This window comes from Lepisosteus oculatus, chromosome 20, assembly GCF_040954835.1.
Source record: "Lepisosteus oculatus isolate fLepOcu1 chromosome 20, fLepOcu1.hap2, whole genome shotgun sequence".
Taxonomy (NCBI): Eukaryota; Metazoa; Chordata; class Actinopteri; order Semionotiformes; family Lepisosteidae; genus Lepisosteus; species Lepisosteus oculatus.
In genome coordinates this window covers 16,536,574-16,551,912 of record NC_090715.1, presented here as the reverse complement: position 1 = coordinate 16,551,912, position 15,339 = coordinate 16,536,574, and the positions used below count along the sequence as shown (strand labels likewise).

Below are 15,339 nucleotides of genomic sequence, written 5' to 3'. Positions count from 1 at the left end.
TCTGCAGTGCAGGCAACAGACAGGAGAATGTGTAGTTAACTTCTAGTTAAGGTGAAAGTTTCATGCGATATGAAACTGCAAACATTTCAGTATAAAGTAATAGATGTATCAATCACACAATATCCACACAAATCGTGGTTTACCTTATTAGTAAATCTGAAGTAAGATAAATATTGGGTGTATTATAATTCAGGCAGTTTGAAAAAGTGCATCATAAATTCATTCTTACTTTAGAAAAAATATTTCCCTCTTTTTGGAAGAAAGCCTCCCTGTTATTCATTTAAATTAAAAAAGAAAAAGCACAAACAGCATACCTTTTAATATTTATATTTAAAAACCAATTTGACCTTCTGGTAGGATAAGATATTTGTAATGGTCTGCAACTGTCAACTACCTCACTTAGCACAACTAAACAAACCTTCTAGCTCTATGGATAACTGCAGCTGACAATTATAAAGCTCCGACGTTGCAAAAATCTTTTTAAATTAAAACTGTACATTAAAGAGGTTGTCAAGAAAGTATACATTTCTGAGTTTCCAAGACGGTAAAAACATGATGTCATCAAACGAGGGTGAACGGGATCTATATTGCACCGCTCACAAAACATGATTTCATATAAATGAACAGGAACGGCGTACAAACGTAGCTGCCATGTCACTACAGCACTCGCACAGCAACTTCACAGGCTTGTTACTGATCCTCATTGATGATGCGCCCGACGCAATTCTGTCACTCTGCTTACTGCGCCCTGGGGACAGAATAGTCAGACGCGCAGGGGACTAAGGCATTGTTTGGGTAACGGTCCTCTCCTTATAGAGTTCCAGGAGTGCTTCTGTAATAAAACTGGCATCTTAAAAAACCTGAACCTAAAAAGGTCCGTCACCTGAAAGGGAGGTCCTGACTGGAGGAACGCTGGCAGCCCTCAACATGTTCAGTGTCCCAGACCTCCTCTTCAGGCCTCCTGCAGCCTGGTGGGTGTGATCCCTGCCCTGAGGGGCTGTCAGCCATACCTGGGTTCAGATCCGGGCTGCCCTACAAGGCCTGCTTCTCCTGCGCCAGGGGAGGCTCTTCTTGCGGACTGGCCCTCTCCTGGTTCCAGTCTTTCAGGCCGTCAGGCAGGCTGGTGTCCTCCTCGAAGCTGCCCGTCCCCTCCACGAACTCCTCGTAGGTGGACTTCTCCGTGAACGGCCGAGGCCCCAGGAGCTCCACCATGTCCGCCTTGTCCAGCACCTCCTTCTCCAGCAGTCTCCTGCCCACCTGCCGGCACAGCACCGCAACACAACCTGGCTTCAGTACTCGCTTCCCAGAAACTCCGGGTTCAGTCCAGGATAAAATCAAACTCCGATCTAAAATCACACTACAAACCAAACGCACGATGGTGTGGTTTTTGAATGATGTGGGAATCTCACTCTACCCCACCAAAATCCCAAATCAAATACTGGGTCAGTAAACTGCCAGCAGCAGACAGGTCACAGGAGGGTTTAATAAAAGCAAAGGTATGAGGTTTGTCACCCACGATAAAAGCCATATTTGTTTTCAATGCCTTCGACTTGACTTTGACACTGGCAAGTCCGGCCCCGTTGCCCCCGACTCACCTTCTCCACGAGCTCCTTCTTCTCGGTGAGCAGCCTCAGGGTCCTCTCGTAGGCGGTGCTGATGAGGCCACGAACCTCCTCGTCAATGAGCTGTGCCGTGGCCTCGCTGTATGGCTTCTCCATCACCACCTCGCCCTGCCGCGGCAGGTCAAAGGACACCTGGCCCACCTTCTCACTCATGCCAAACTGCACAATCTGTGGACAAGGCAACACGTACAGAGTGTACCGGTCACGAATGCTGGGCACCCTTCCTCTCCTCTTTCCACTCATGAAACATACCCTTGCTTTCATTCTGCACTGAAACTGCGATTTAAGAGCCATCCATGGATTTGAACAACATAGATCGCTGATTTGCATCATATCTGTATAGCGCAAATGACATGTTTACTTATATCAATGGCTGCCATTGAATAAAATGAATTTTAAAAAATCCCTGATTAAAAAACTATCAGAAGTTAATCACTTGAATTGTGTCACTTCTTCTTCTGCTTGGCGGCTGGGATGATCCAACCCCTTACTCAAAACCCATACTGCAATACCCAAGACCTGTGACTGAATTTGGCTTTAAATAGTGCAGACCAACAGACCACTCTCAATACTTAAGTAAATTATTTTTTCCATCTTCTGTGAATAAATATTAATGAAAACCACAAAGAGAACTGTGTTAATATGATCTTTGGAAAGCAATCTGATTTCTAGGAGCTCCTCTCATGTGTGAAAGAGACTGAAGCCCATCTAAGAAATAAACAGTGAGATGAACATGGATTAAGAGTGGTATGCTTACTGTAGCTTTAATTATTGAAACCTACAATATATACTCTTAAAGGTAGGATGGGTAGTTTTCAAAGCTTAAAAGATCAGAAATAAGATCGAACATCTTCGGCCCTTTCAACACAGAACTGATGTTATCGGAGGAAGCTGAGAGGGCTCATTATTCCCCAGTTCTCTCTGACCGAGCGCTGTATTAAATGGAGCAGGGAAAAGACAGATCAAAGACAGAAACTCAGCAATAAAGGGAACAAAGGAAGAGAAAGAGAATAATGAAAAGCAAAAACTGCAGAAATCAGAAGGCAGTGGAGAAGAAGGGGGACCAGAACAGCAGAAGGCAGGTGAGAGCAGACGCACGGGGCAGCGAGGAGGGGGCAGCACCGCCGTACCTGCGCGTAGGCGGACTGCGTGACTTTCTTCAGGTCGTCCTGGGCCCCGGTGGTGATCTTCCCGAAGAAGAGCTGCTCCGCCACACGGCCTCCCAGCATCATGCACATGCGGTCGAAGAGCTGCTCCCGCGTGTACAGGTACTGCTCCTTGGGCAGGTACTGGGCGTAACCCAGGCCCTTCCCGCGGGGGATGATGGACACCTGCGTGGGGACACAGGGAGCGAGGACAGCGTGAGTGTCGTGTGTCGGCCTCCAGCACCGTCCCCCACTCCTGCCAGGAGAGCCGACACACACAGCAAGGAACACTATCCAGGGACAGGTGGGGGGCAGCACCTGGACCCCAATGTTACACCCCGTGTCTCTCCTTCTCAGAAGGAAGAACCGGAGTAAGAGATCTAGGACTTTGGCTCGTCAATAAATGTCATCTTTCTGAAAGCAGAAGAAATCTCAGGTTTCAGTGAGGATGTGTTCCAGGATACACTCAACCCTGAGGCGAGCAGACAGAAAATATCAAGTAAAAACAACACAGGTTAAAGATAAAATTGCACTCTGGTAAATCACAGAGGAAGCTGCTAAAGATTATTTTAATAAAGAAAGCCATTTAATGCCAGGCCCAGGAATAAAAACAAATTTACACATCAGCTGGGGCTTCTTTTACTTCCTGCAGCCAAGCAATCAGATATTTGCCTTTTCTCTCTCTGGTGCTGCTGCACCATCACCTGCTAGAGCATCCTGAACTTCCTTCACTCCGTCACTGGTCATGGCCGGTTACTGTTATTTCGTTCCAGCTCTCTCTTTCACGCCAGCTCCAATTCCTGTCTTGCAGTCGCGGAACGAGAGCTGGGAACTGGAACTGAAATCCCGGCCATCACCCTGGATACCGTAACTGGCTCCTCCACAGCGCGGCACGGACTCTCGGTGCCAGAACACCCGTATGACCTCAGCCTGCCGGCGGGCAGAACGGCTCCTGGCAAACACTGGGAGGAGAGAGGCTGTACCTTGAGAAGGGGGTCGGCGTGCTCCAGGAACCAGCCCACAATGGCGTGTCCGGCCTCGTGGTACGCCACCGTCTTCTTCTCCCCCGGCTGGAGCACCTGCGTCTTCTTCTCCAGCCCTGCACGCGACAGGGGACGGCGGGAGAGCGTCGGGGTTAGACGCGCAGACTACCCACAGCCCTCCCGTCTCGAGCTCTGCTTTCACAGGCCTCCACCTTGTAAAGCAATAACTCAGTGCTCGCTGCCGGGGTCTTCTTCTGAGGGGCGTGGGAAGGGAGTGGTGCATTTTCCAGTGATAGCATTTGCCACATGATAAAGAGGCTCAAATCACTGCAGACACTGTACAAGGCACAGGAAAACTGTGACCGAATGTTTACGGGGGCTGTCATATATGATGCATACAGTACAAAGTATTGAGACAGTGAAGTGAAATCAGTCATTTCTGCTGATAGGAAACAAGTCAATGACGAGTCAAACATTTGAGCAGGGGGCTACAGAAGGCAATAAAGCAAAGAGGAGCTGATTGAATCTCTTATGTACTTCGTGACAAAGCTTACAAGCGCCTCACTGCTAGTGCTCTGCTGCTGGCCCTGCCCAACACTGTCTTGCTGACACAGCGGAGCAGCAGGCCGCGAGCATCTGGCAGATCTACTGTCCCCTGAGCTGTAGAACCCAGTTCATGACAGCAGGCCGAGTTCTCACAGTCATTCTGAACAAGCTTCTCAGACCGAACAGCGGCGGATCCACAGAGTGCCGAATGCACATAGGAAATAGACATGTTAGGACGCGTCACGCCTGACGTCCAGTGAGCCCACTGGACACTGATCTCATCGCTCGAAGGATGTGCAGCTTTGCTACCTTGCCAGGTCTGCTTCACATTGAACAAAAGTGCAAGTGACAGTCTGTTTACACGATCCAGGATACAGACCTTTCAGCTAGAGGCACTGATTAATCACGTCTGAGATTTTTAATGACCTGAGCTGCCCGATATTGACTGGCTAAAGCAATACTACCTGTACAATTCAAAGTTCCCAGCTTTGCTTTCTACACAAAATGAACACAGGGAGACTAAGCCTTCTAGGTGGAGCAGATGGTTTCTGCAATACCCACTTGTTTCTCCACCAGCGCGAGGGAGGCTTTTCAAGTCTGGCCACTGGGATTCACAGACTCCCCTGCTGCTTTAATTAAATACTGGCAGCAGGGACAGGTAGTCTGACTGTGCCTACTCTCAGCAAAGCTCTGCCCACAGGAGACACACTTGACTCACCTCCAATGACGCGTTCGATGGCCTGCTCGAAGTGCTTTTCAATAATAAACTCGTTTAAATGCCTGGCAGCGATCAGGGCCGCTTCGTTGCACACATTGGCAATATCAGCTCCTGCAGAAAAGAAAGCAATAATGGAAACATTATTTTTCACATTTTGGATGACAGCAAGCAGGCATTGAGTTAAGAAAAAGCCTGAATTTCAAAACGAAACTGTATACAAGTAAGAGCATAGTTTGTCCGATCAAGTCTGAAACAGGTTTCAAAATCTCTCAGACAAATTCGACAGATTTGCAGCAAAAATTAATTTTTACTTCGACAGTGGGACCTCAAGGACAAATGAAGAGGTTTCGTAGGTTACACTCTCTTCCAGCATTATACAAACTCAATTCAATCCTGAGGAAATCCCAGGGAGCAGGAAACACCACCTTGCCCGTGCAGTTACTCTGCACTTTCAGTAGGAGTCTGAGGTTAAAGGCTTCCACAGACTCCCACACAGAAGCTTCCTGTGCTGCAAAGCCAAGCCATCAGCCTCGCCTGAGCAAGCGGCACTCTTACCAGTGAAGCCCGGAGTGAGAGCCGCCAGTTTCCTGGCCAGAGCGTCTCTGTCGATGCTGGCATCCAGCTTCAGGGGCCGCAGGTGGACTTTAAAGATCGATGCCCTGCCCTTGATGTCCGGGGGGCCTGGGGGAGATTGCAGAGCATTCACTCTGAGGCGACAGAAACGGCCCAGACAGGACCTGCACACAACCTCCTCATACAGGTCTTTAGCTTTTAATACACTTTTCATCCTGTACCGTTCTCCTCTCCAACAAACAGAAGGAGAGAGTGTTGCAGTTAAGAAGAGAAAAAAAGGAACAAATACAAGGAACAACTACTTGATAGTCAATGTATTTGTATTTAAAGTCAATGTATTCAATGTATTTAAAAGAAGAGCTTAAGAGCACCGATTAGGATGCGTTAGTGCTCCAACAAGACCTGCAGACTGGCATCTCTTAACACTGAGGACTAAGAAAAGGGAAGGATGCGATCTGCCAGCTGAACTGGTTCTGACCAGAGTTATTTTTCAAAATTCTAATTTGCACTTTAAAACCTGACATTTTCCACAGTGCCATCTCTCCTCTGTTATTGCCTTTCTTTTCTGTAAATACAGCTTGTTTGTTCTGTTAAATAACGTGGTTTAAAATGCATTAGTGTTCCGAGATTCCTACCAATAATCCTACAATATCTCTTCTGAGGATTACTGTTGGCAGCACCACAACATCCAGTAGTTAAAATGGAAAAGCTCCTTTCATTAAATCTACAGGAGATATTCATTTTCAAGGGATAAAGGGATTACAGGGCTGGCTGAAGGGGCAGCAGTAAAACATATCCCTACCACCAATCCTTAATCCCCGCTTGTGTCGCAGGGAACAGAACGTGTTTCACTTTCTGAAGCCATCGAGGACGCCGTGCAGTGCAGTGAGAGAGCATCAGGGCAAAACAGTACCTATGTAAATCTGCCGGTCAAAACGGCCTGGCCTCATCAGGGCTGGATCCAGGATATCTGGGCGGTTGGTCCCCGCCAAAACCACCACATTGGTACTGGAGTTGAAACCTGAAAGCAGACGTACAGTAACAAAACTCCCCTGCTGATCCATGACTCTCCCCTGCGTCTGTCTTCCTTCCAACACGTGCGACAGAACACGCTCAGTTTTGTTTTCTGTAGTTCCTATATGCTCTTGCCCAGGAAATGAGTTTTGGGTTTTGTATTTAGATTAATTTTAGAATGACCACTCCGATGGACTGAGAGCTCAGCTCTGGATATGCATTTGGGCATTCACCTCTCAGCAGGACAGTGACCCAGAGCACGTCTCTCCCCTGACTCACCATCCATCTCCACTAGCAGCTGGTTCAGCGTGTTCTCCTGCTCGCTCTGCCCCCCGAAGTTGCCCCGCCCCCTCTTCCTGCCCACTGCATCAATCTCGTCAATGAAGAGGATGCAGGGGGCATTCTTACGGGCCATCGCAAACATGTCTCGAACCTGAGGCAGGAAAGAAGCAGACCGATGACTGGGGATGATGATCGCTGAGCGCATCTTAACTCTTTGGCTCTCACTCTCAGAAAAAGGAAAGAGAGATGCAATCAACTACACCTTCGAGAACAACAGGCGCTGACGGGATGTTTTTTCTCTGCACACACGACTGCTTAGGGGAATGAGACGGCGAACCAAATTCAACATTTATCTTTAGAAAGACACTGTTCTGAAAAATCTTAAAAGGACAGCAGGGCCAGAAACTTTAAATTATATCTGTCCACTTTGTTTAAAGCTAATCGTGGAGCCAATTAAACAGTCGATTAAACTTTTAACTGCATTAAAAGCATGGGATGACCTTCTGCAGGGAAAAAAGGGAATCAAGGAGAAATAAACCTCATTCACTAAACACAGCAACTCAACAGACTTTTGCCACCTCGTTTCTCGTCACCCTTCAGGACGGGCAGAGCAAACAATCATGGCCACAGCAACATCCTTTCAAGGACACGATCGCTGTTCACACGTTCTGCACCAGCCAGTCAAATAATTCAGCATTTGGTAACATGCGATCCAGAATAGCGCCTCACGGTGGAGGAGGGACACATGGCCGTGGCTCACCCTGGCAGGCCCCACGCCCACAAACATCTCCAGGAACTCCGAGCCGTTGACGGTGATGAAGGGCACGTTGGCCTCGCCCGCTGTGGCCTTGGCCAGCAGAGTCTTGCCCGTCCCCGGAGGCCCAGACAGTATCGCGCCCTGGGGGGACGCAGCAGGAGGACAGGGGGTCAGCATGCGACGCCCGAGGCAAGCAGGGAGCTGGCACTGAATCCCTGACCCCTGACCCCTGACCCTCCCGGAGTATCACACAGGCCTGAAGCATCACAATCGCACAACGCCTTAAAATCACACTGATTAAGGAGAGATAAGGAGGCATTTCTATCCTGGATGTTTTTACCTTTAACTAATACTTCAGGATTTCAATTTCACATACGACAGTTCCTGGTTTATTAAAAATGCAAAACTGGATACAATGCATCTGTGTCCTACAGAAAAACCCAGCCTCCAGAGCTGTGAATATCCACATTTTTACATTTCAACTCTGATATTTGAGTATTTTACTCCTGTGTCTTGAGTGTTTCTACTCCAGCTGAAGAGCTCAATTTCAGTTATAACATGCTTAATTAAAACTTTTCAGCTGGGGGCATTCAAACTACTGGGAAAAAGGTTAAATTTGCAATTCGTTAGGGGCTGAAAACTACTACGCAGGTCTAATTAAGCAAATTATTAGTTCAGTTAATTCTTCAATTAAGGAACCAGTTGGAAAAAAATAGCAGACACCAGACTTCCTTGATTAAGACTTTTAGAACCTGAAAAAAACATTTTAATTTAAGATGTGCTTTTTTTAATTGAAAAGACATGGCAGTGTGTAAATCATTGCCTGAATTTTGTCTGACTTTAAAATGTATATCACGTTGAAGAAATAAAATGCAATGAGGTGTCGCAGGGTGGTGATACCTTTGGGATTTTGGCACCCAGGTCCTGGTACTGTTTGGGGTTCTTCAGGAAGTTGACGAACTCCAGGATCTCTATCTTCGCCTCCTCGCAGCCGGCCACATCCTTGAACTTCACACTGATGTTGTCCTTCATCATCTTCGCCGTCGACTCGCTCATGCTGAACAGCCCGCCCCCCCGACCTCCACGTCCCGCTCCCATTGGTCCACGCCGGAGGGTGAAGAGCAAGAAGCCAATCAGCAGCAAGGTGGGGATCATGCTCATGAGAAAAGACCTGGACGATCCAAAGAGCAAGAGAGAGGAAGAGAGTGACATTTACAACACAGACACAGTTGTGATACCGGGGGATTAGCTACCACTTTCCAAAAGGCAGAAAATTGTAAGGTGGTGAAATAAGAAAGAAGAAAAGAACTCCAGGGCTTAAATAACTTTGTAAATATTCACTATTTGATCCATGAGAAATCCCTTCATTTACTTTTAAGTTGCTTTTAAAAGTGCTCTCAGCTGTGTCAAACAAACACTCAGCTGGTGAACCACCAGCGCAGATGGAGGAAAAGTGATTCACACAATCCCCGCAGGGACAGGCGGGATCTGGCAGCTGAGGCTCCGGATCGCTGCCATTTCCCAGGGATCAGTCGTGATTCATAATTTCTGATCCGTCTGCTACTAGGAGATACGGACACGGCTGTTCCAGCTGACATTCGCCCTTTCTCAATCTCGGGTCCTTGGGGCGCCAGTGCAGGCAGGGGTGTGCACACACAACACAAGCACAGCTCCTCTCTTCTCTTCAGATCAGAACAGCGTCGCTGCCAGCATGTCTGCTGTACCCTGCTCCCAGGACAGACAGGAGCCCCCTCCTCTCTCTGTGGTGGGGGAGTGGAGACAACAGAGGCTGCCTATGAAACACACTACTTACATCTTCAGGCAATGTGGGGAAACAACTTAAAAGGCAAACAAAATCTTACTAGAAATAGTTACGAGCGTAGAACTGAAGTGAAGGGATGATACGCACTAGTAAGGCCTCGTCAGGAATCCTGCGTTTAATCTCAGTCACCTTGTTAAACAAAGGAAACTGCTGCTCTAGATTCAGTCCAGAGAAAAGCAGCCCAATACACTACAGGGCTAAAGGGAACGTCCTTCACTGACTGACAGACTGAAATAGATGGACCTGTTTAATTTTGAACAATAGAATTGCAATCCAGAAGTGGGTACAAGGGTCGGAATCCACAAGGACAGTGACCACGTCTAACCAGCGGACGTCTTCGGAATGAAGAGCGAAACACAAACCAGAGGACACAGTGAACTGAAAACCAAGAACAGGAGACGAAAGGGCTGTGGGAGTCCGGATCAAGCAACTGATGTTGCTGAAGCCGATTCCTGAAACGGCTGAACGAGATCCTGGGATCCATTAGCTCCTAGCTTCCGAAGAGGCCAGATGGACCAGCTGGACCCCTGGTGTGTGGGATCTGCCTGCCAGGCCAAAGGCTGGTTGAGCTTTGCTCTCTCACCCGTCGCTCTCGGTGCTGTACACCACGGCCACTCTGTGAGAGGGCTCCATGCCCAGCTCCTGCTGAGCCGACTCCAGGTTCCGCTCGAAGGTGTCCACGCTGCCGATGTTGAACCATACGTAGCTCTAAGAAACACGGGGCACGGCACTCAGTTTAACGCTCCTTACCAGGGGAAAACAACACACGAGCCTAAGCAATAAAGAGCACTGGAGCACCACGGGGGGGCTTAGTAATCACACATCCATCTTCTAACAGATTCTTCCGACGCAGGGCTGAGGGGGAGCCAGAGCCTATCCCAGCAAGCAACGGGCACAAGGCAGGGTACACCCTGGACGGGACATCAGTCCACTGCAGGGCGCTGCAACACACAGACTCACAACAAGGCCAGCTTTCCTGGAAGACAATTAACCTACCAGTATCTTTGGACTATGGGAGGAAATCGGAGCACCCAGAGGAAACTCACATGAACACAAGAACATGCAAACTCCACTCAGGTGCCACACCAGGAACTGAGCCCAGGGACCCAGCCCTGCCAGGCAGCAATGCTAAATCACTGTGCTACAACGCTGCCCCCTTAGGAATCATAAAGTACTTTAATCTTCTGAAATTCAGTTTCGGAGAAGTGGAAACTCATATTAGCATACTCATTTTATTAGCATACTCATTTTAGTAACAAACATCTAATCATAACAATTATAGATTAATCTATAATGTCATGCTTTATCTGCATTTAGTTCTGAGAGCAAAGTCCAGAATCTGCCCAGAGGTTTTTGGCTTTGAAATATCTCTTATCCTTTTCTGAAGCATTGCGCTTTAAGTATAGTCAGAAGACAGTGTTGCAGTACTGCCCCCTAGTTATAAACCATAGGTACTGTTTGGAGAGACTTTCATAGCTTTAACATTGTTGAGCATTTTTTAGACATCTCTGCAATAAGAGATTTCTAAAATACATGATAAAATAAGCGTGTTACATACTGAAATTCTTCCTGATCCCTCAGTATCTGCATTGTATCCACTTCCTTGAAATATGAAATTTGACAATTTTGGATGTTTTTACCCAAATTACTTCTTATCATAAAGACGCACCTAAAAATAATATCTGAAGAACTTATGATGGCCCATTGTGATATAAAAGAATACAGACCACAATCATTTCAAAAGTGTGAATGCTGATAGATTTTAAACTATGCCAAAGACAGCTCACTAGTGTGTTTATGTCTCGATTAAACTGGATCCACAGTCCAAGTCTTACCACCTCCGACGACCTCAATCCTGGGGCCAGGATGACGCGGACAAACTGCTTATTGATAACCTCCAGACGGTCCACCTGGAGATGGAACAGAGTGCACTGGTGTGAACAGTAGCTGGTGCAGAATCCCTCCCTTGCATTTACAGCACTCATGCTTCGGGATTATACATTAGATAGAGAGATAAGACTTTATTGATCCCGAAGGGAAATTGATGTGTTACAGCAGCCCAAGACAGGCAAAAAGACAGACATCAGAATAGACGAAACATTAGAATATGTACAGTAATACAAAATAAATTTAAAATACAGTAAATACATTTTTTTTTAAACTGATTGTTTTGTAAATGTATCACACTGTAATTTTTAGAGGGGCACTGTATTTTTTGCAGGGTGTTCACAACATAAGTTGGCCTCTTCAGACAATTATCTTGTGAAACTGAGCAATAGCACATAAACAGCACACTGCTGCTTCTGAGCAGGACCAAAAGTTTCCGTACTCTTGATTATCTGATTGCGCTTGTCTGTGTTTAAATTCCACTCTAGCCAGATCACCCCAGGGGCTCGCCATGTGTAGTTAACACAGGAGTCAGGAGTCACAGGTTGGTGTGAGTGTGATGATTTGGGGCTCCATACAAATTTTCACTGCTCCTCTTGCAATTGCAAGGCCAACTAGCTCTATAATCATCTTATACATCCTGCAAAACACACAGTGTGGCAGAGTACAGCACCGTTCATACCAGTCCCCGGGCCAGGTAGTAATGGACAAAGTCCTTCCAGCTGATCTCCTTGCCCGTGTCCCGGAAATAAAAGTACAGGAATCCAGAGGAAAAGCCTGCGATGACGATGGCCAGGTACCGGAAATCCTTCTCATCCCAAGGGAAATCACCCTGCAGAAATAACACCCACACTGCTCTTCAATCACCAGGGCAAAAAACATTTTCAATTCACTCTAGAATGTGTTACAAGGACGATTAAATCACTGTATTATGATGGATTAATTGGCCAATTCCAAATATTAAAGATACAGATGAACTTTAAAAAGATTGGTATGGTACAATGTGTCAAAGTGGTATGAGCTGAAGAAGAGGCATCAAAGAAGGATCAACTGAGTCTTTGGATACTAATACCCAGCTTGGAGAGTCACAATTGATTTAGCTACAGACCAAGTATTCCGAATCTGTGCAGGAGGGATTCAGCTGACCACAAAAAGCTCTGCATCTTAACATTTCACCAAAACACTGACTGTTTCACAACTACTCTTCAAACCTCACCTGGGCACTGCACAGCTGTGGTGAGAAATGTTCAACAATGTGGTGAATGCAATCATCTCACAACATTGGGTACATGTTGCACTTCTTTCAGGCATTCTAACGAAGTGTAGCGATGTGAATATGAGCAGCACGTAACACTTGTTTGTGCCATTTGTCTTGGCAGTACCTTACGGCCCCGACCCAAAACATCAGTAATCTAATGTCCACGTGGCACTGATCTTACAAAAGCCATGTGCGTCACAGTGTAATATCAACATGTGTCCGTTTCCTACTTGAGAATACAAGATGACAGGTTTGACAGCTAAGCACCAGTTTCTATGCATGAACTTCAAATGCATGGAAGCAACAAAGGCGATAGCAAAACAGGACCAGCCCCTGCACACAGGGAATGGGGTGACAGCACTAACCTTCTGCACCCGACTCCACCAATTAGACTCCTCCTTCCTCCCACTCTTCTTTCCCCCACCACTGGCCCCTCCCCCGCCACCTGCTCCAGACTCCGCCTCCTTGGCCTTCCCCTCTGCCAATCAAAAAGAACCAGTTTAGCAGCCCGCCACACAGAGCCACTTCACCTGCAAGTTACACAGAGCTTTTCATCTCGGAGGATCCCAACATGCTTTTTAATGAGAGAGGACCCACTTCAGCTATCACTGACGTTTAGCACCAACCTGGATGTTGGCCTGGGGCCACTCTGCACCAGGAGCCTCACGATGCAGCAGATCAGATGAAGAAGTGTGAACCTGCTTCACTGACTGAATGAAAGGGGAACCTTAGGAAGATCAGATCGCTCAAGCCCCTCGTACTCTTTTGAATGGTAACCTAGGATCTTTAATGACCATTCAGTCAGGACCTTGTAAGGTCTTACCTGAAAGATTCTTGATGTAACCATTGAGGAAGAATTTCAGCATTTACCTTTTTTAAGTCTATAAGATAGTGACTATTTGGCTTTGCCTTTTACGTAGCAACAGCATGAAAGGACAATTGCAAGCATATTATTTGACATTTTGATGCTAATGCTAGAAACTGCAGAACCAAAGTGGTCAATTACAAAGAAGTGTTTGTAGAGAGAAAACAACTCCTAATATGGAAATTTAGAATGGGTTAGCCTGAGTGAATTTGCTGTATAAAACCCATTGCATTTACCATCTTGGTGGAGAGGTTACTCAGAGATCTGTATGAGAGACTGCTCTCAGATCTGCATGATTGTATCCTCTCAATGCACGTGAATCAAGGATCCTGCTGGACCACACCTAACCTGAGTGAAGAGTTTTCTTCGACATCATCAAGCCTTTACCATAGTAAGCTAAGAACATCTAGAAAGTTAGTAAACAGGAAAAAGCAGTATGTCTAAAATACTGGATTTAAAACAATGTATCTACAGAGCCCAATTCCTGGTAGATTTCCATGTTATTACCTTTAGTCTTGCCACCTCTGTCTCTCCCAGGCATTTTCTCATTCTTTGGAAAGTACTTATCAAAACCTTACAGTAAAGACATAAAACAAGCATTTACAAAAGATTTCATAACTGGATACATCTTATTTTCAGTCCAAATTTCCATGCCCTTTTAAGTTTTTGTTTTACAAGAGCCACACAGTTTCTTACTTTTACAATAAATTAGTTATATCAGTAACCATTTGCTAGTTGCAATTAAGCAACCCTATGAATAATCTGCAGTCTTGATAGAATAAGAATTACAATTTCAACTCTACTTTTGACGCCAGCAAACTACAGTAATTGTACTTTGAAACAATAAGACCAAGGACCGTAACTTTAAGGTAACATTATTTACCTTTTGGTGGTTTCAAACAAAGTCGTCGGTGGAATGAAGCATTTTTTTCACAGAATCCAAAACTTTTTAGTCTGTCCAGGGAAAATATCTGTAATTTAAAAAAAGCATGTAAACCTGTAACATAGAAGTAGTGGCAGAGGTCACCATTTCAGCACACTAGGGTTTTGTTTTGGCTCGGAACAGGACAGGTACAACTCATACAGAGTGAAGTCTGTGATCTCTCTGCCATCGCTGCTGGAATTTGCTTACTCAGTTGCTCAGTCCTTAGACCCTGCTTACCGTTCAACTAAAAATGCTTTCGAGACAACCAACTCTGTAAATGTTGTCTAAATCCCTGAATAACGTTTTAAAGTGTTATGTCCAGCTCCTGCAACATAAGTAGGGTGCTTTAATTAAGAACCGGCACAAACACGGTCCGCGTTGTACCGACTGCTCCGTGACTTCTCGTCTGCGGAGTCAGGCAGCGACCATTGCATCAGATTTGCATAACACTTTTTCACATCAACGGCCTAGAAAAAAACACTTTTTTTGCCCAGGTTACAAAACTGTCGCCAGCTTTAAAATGAAGTACTTTTAACTACTTTTTTTCAGCAGCTCAGCTGGTCGGACGGGTTTTGAAAACTCCGCTTTTGAGACTCTCACCCTGCGGTTGCCCGGCGCCGAAAGTACCCCCGCCGCGACGGCGGACCGGCCGGCCGCGAAGCACCGGGACCCGAGCCCCAGGGGCCAGACCGCTGCCGAGAGCAGCCCCATCATGCGAGCCATTCTCCCGGGGAAGAGCTGCTCGTCCCGTCACCCCTATCTGTCTACCAGAGTGCCGTTTCACAACCACTGCCCGCTGCGATCCTGCACTCAATGTCAATGTGGGTTAGGGTTTGGAAGAGCTGTAGCTCACCAGCTATGTGCCTGATTCAAAACGCTTGTGAAAAATAGGCGCAAATTTCTCTTTACGTATTCTCTCAGTAGATGTTAGGTCATAGATCA

At 46.5% G+C, this 15,339-nt stretch overlaps 1 protein-coding gene across 1 annotated transcript; it reads right to left on the bottom strand.

Annotated features, from left to right (window-relative positions):
* Positions 1–311: 311 nt before the first annotated feature.
* Positions 312–15,248, bottom strand: afg3l1 (AFG3-like AAA ATPase 1). The gene is made up of 17 exons (XM_015368285.2): positions 14,998–15,248; positions 14,356–14,443; positions 13,980–14,045; positions 12,973–13,085; positions 12,032–12,181; positions 11,298–11,372; positions 10,046–10,170; positions 8,541–8,811; positions 7,644–7,781; positions 6,881–7,034; positions 6,501–6,608; positions 5,570–5,695; positions 5,015–5,125; positions 3,751–3,866; positions 2,753–2,953; positions 1,596–1,790; positions 312–1,257 (listed from the first exon to the last, which is right to left on the bottom strand). The coding sequence occupies exons 1-17, from the start codon at positions 15,118–15,120 to the stop codon at positions 1,033–1,035; spliced, it is 2,385 nt and encodes a 794-aa protein (XP_015223771.2). The 5' UTR covers positions 15,121–15,248; the 3' UTR covers positions 312–1,032.
* Positions 15,249–15,339: the final 91 nt, after the last annotated feature.

What these genes read in the sequence shown, in the direction of transcription:
- afg3l1 (XM_015368285.2), bottom strand. Translation starts at nt 15,120, where the DNA reads ATGGCTCGCATGATGGGGCTGCTCTCGGCAGCGGTCTGGCCCCTGGGG. An exon ending in TTGTTTGAAACCACCAAAAG is followed by an intron (nt 14,046 to 14,355) that starts GTAAATAATGTT and finishes CTTTACTGTAAG; the next exon opens with GTTTTGATAAGTACTTTCCA. An exon ending in GATTGAGGTCGTCGGAGGTG is followed by an intron (nt 10,171 to 11,297) that starts GTAAGACTTGGA and finishes CGTGTTTCTTAG; the next exon opens with AGCTACGTATGGTTCAACAT.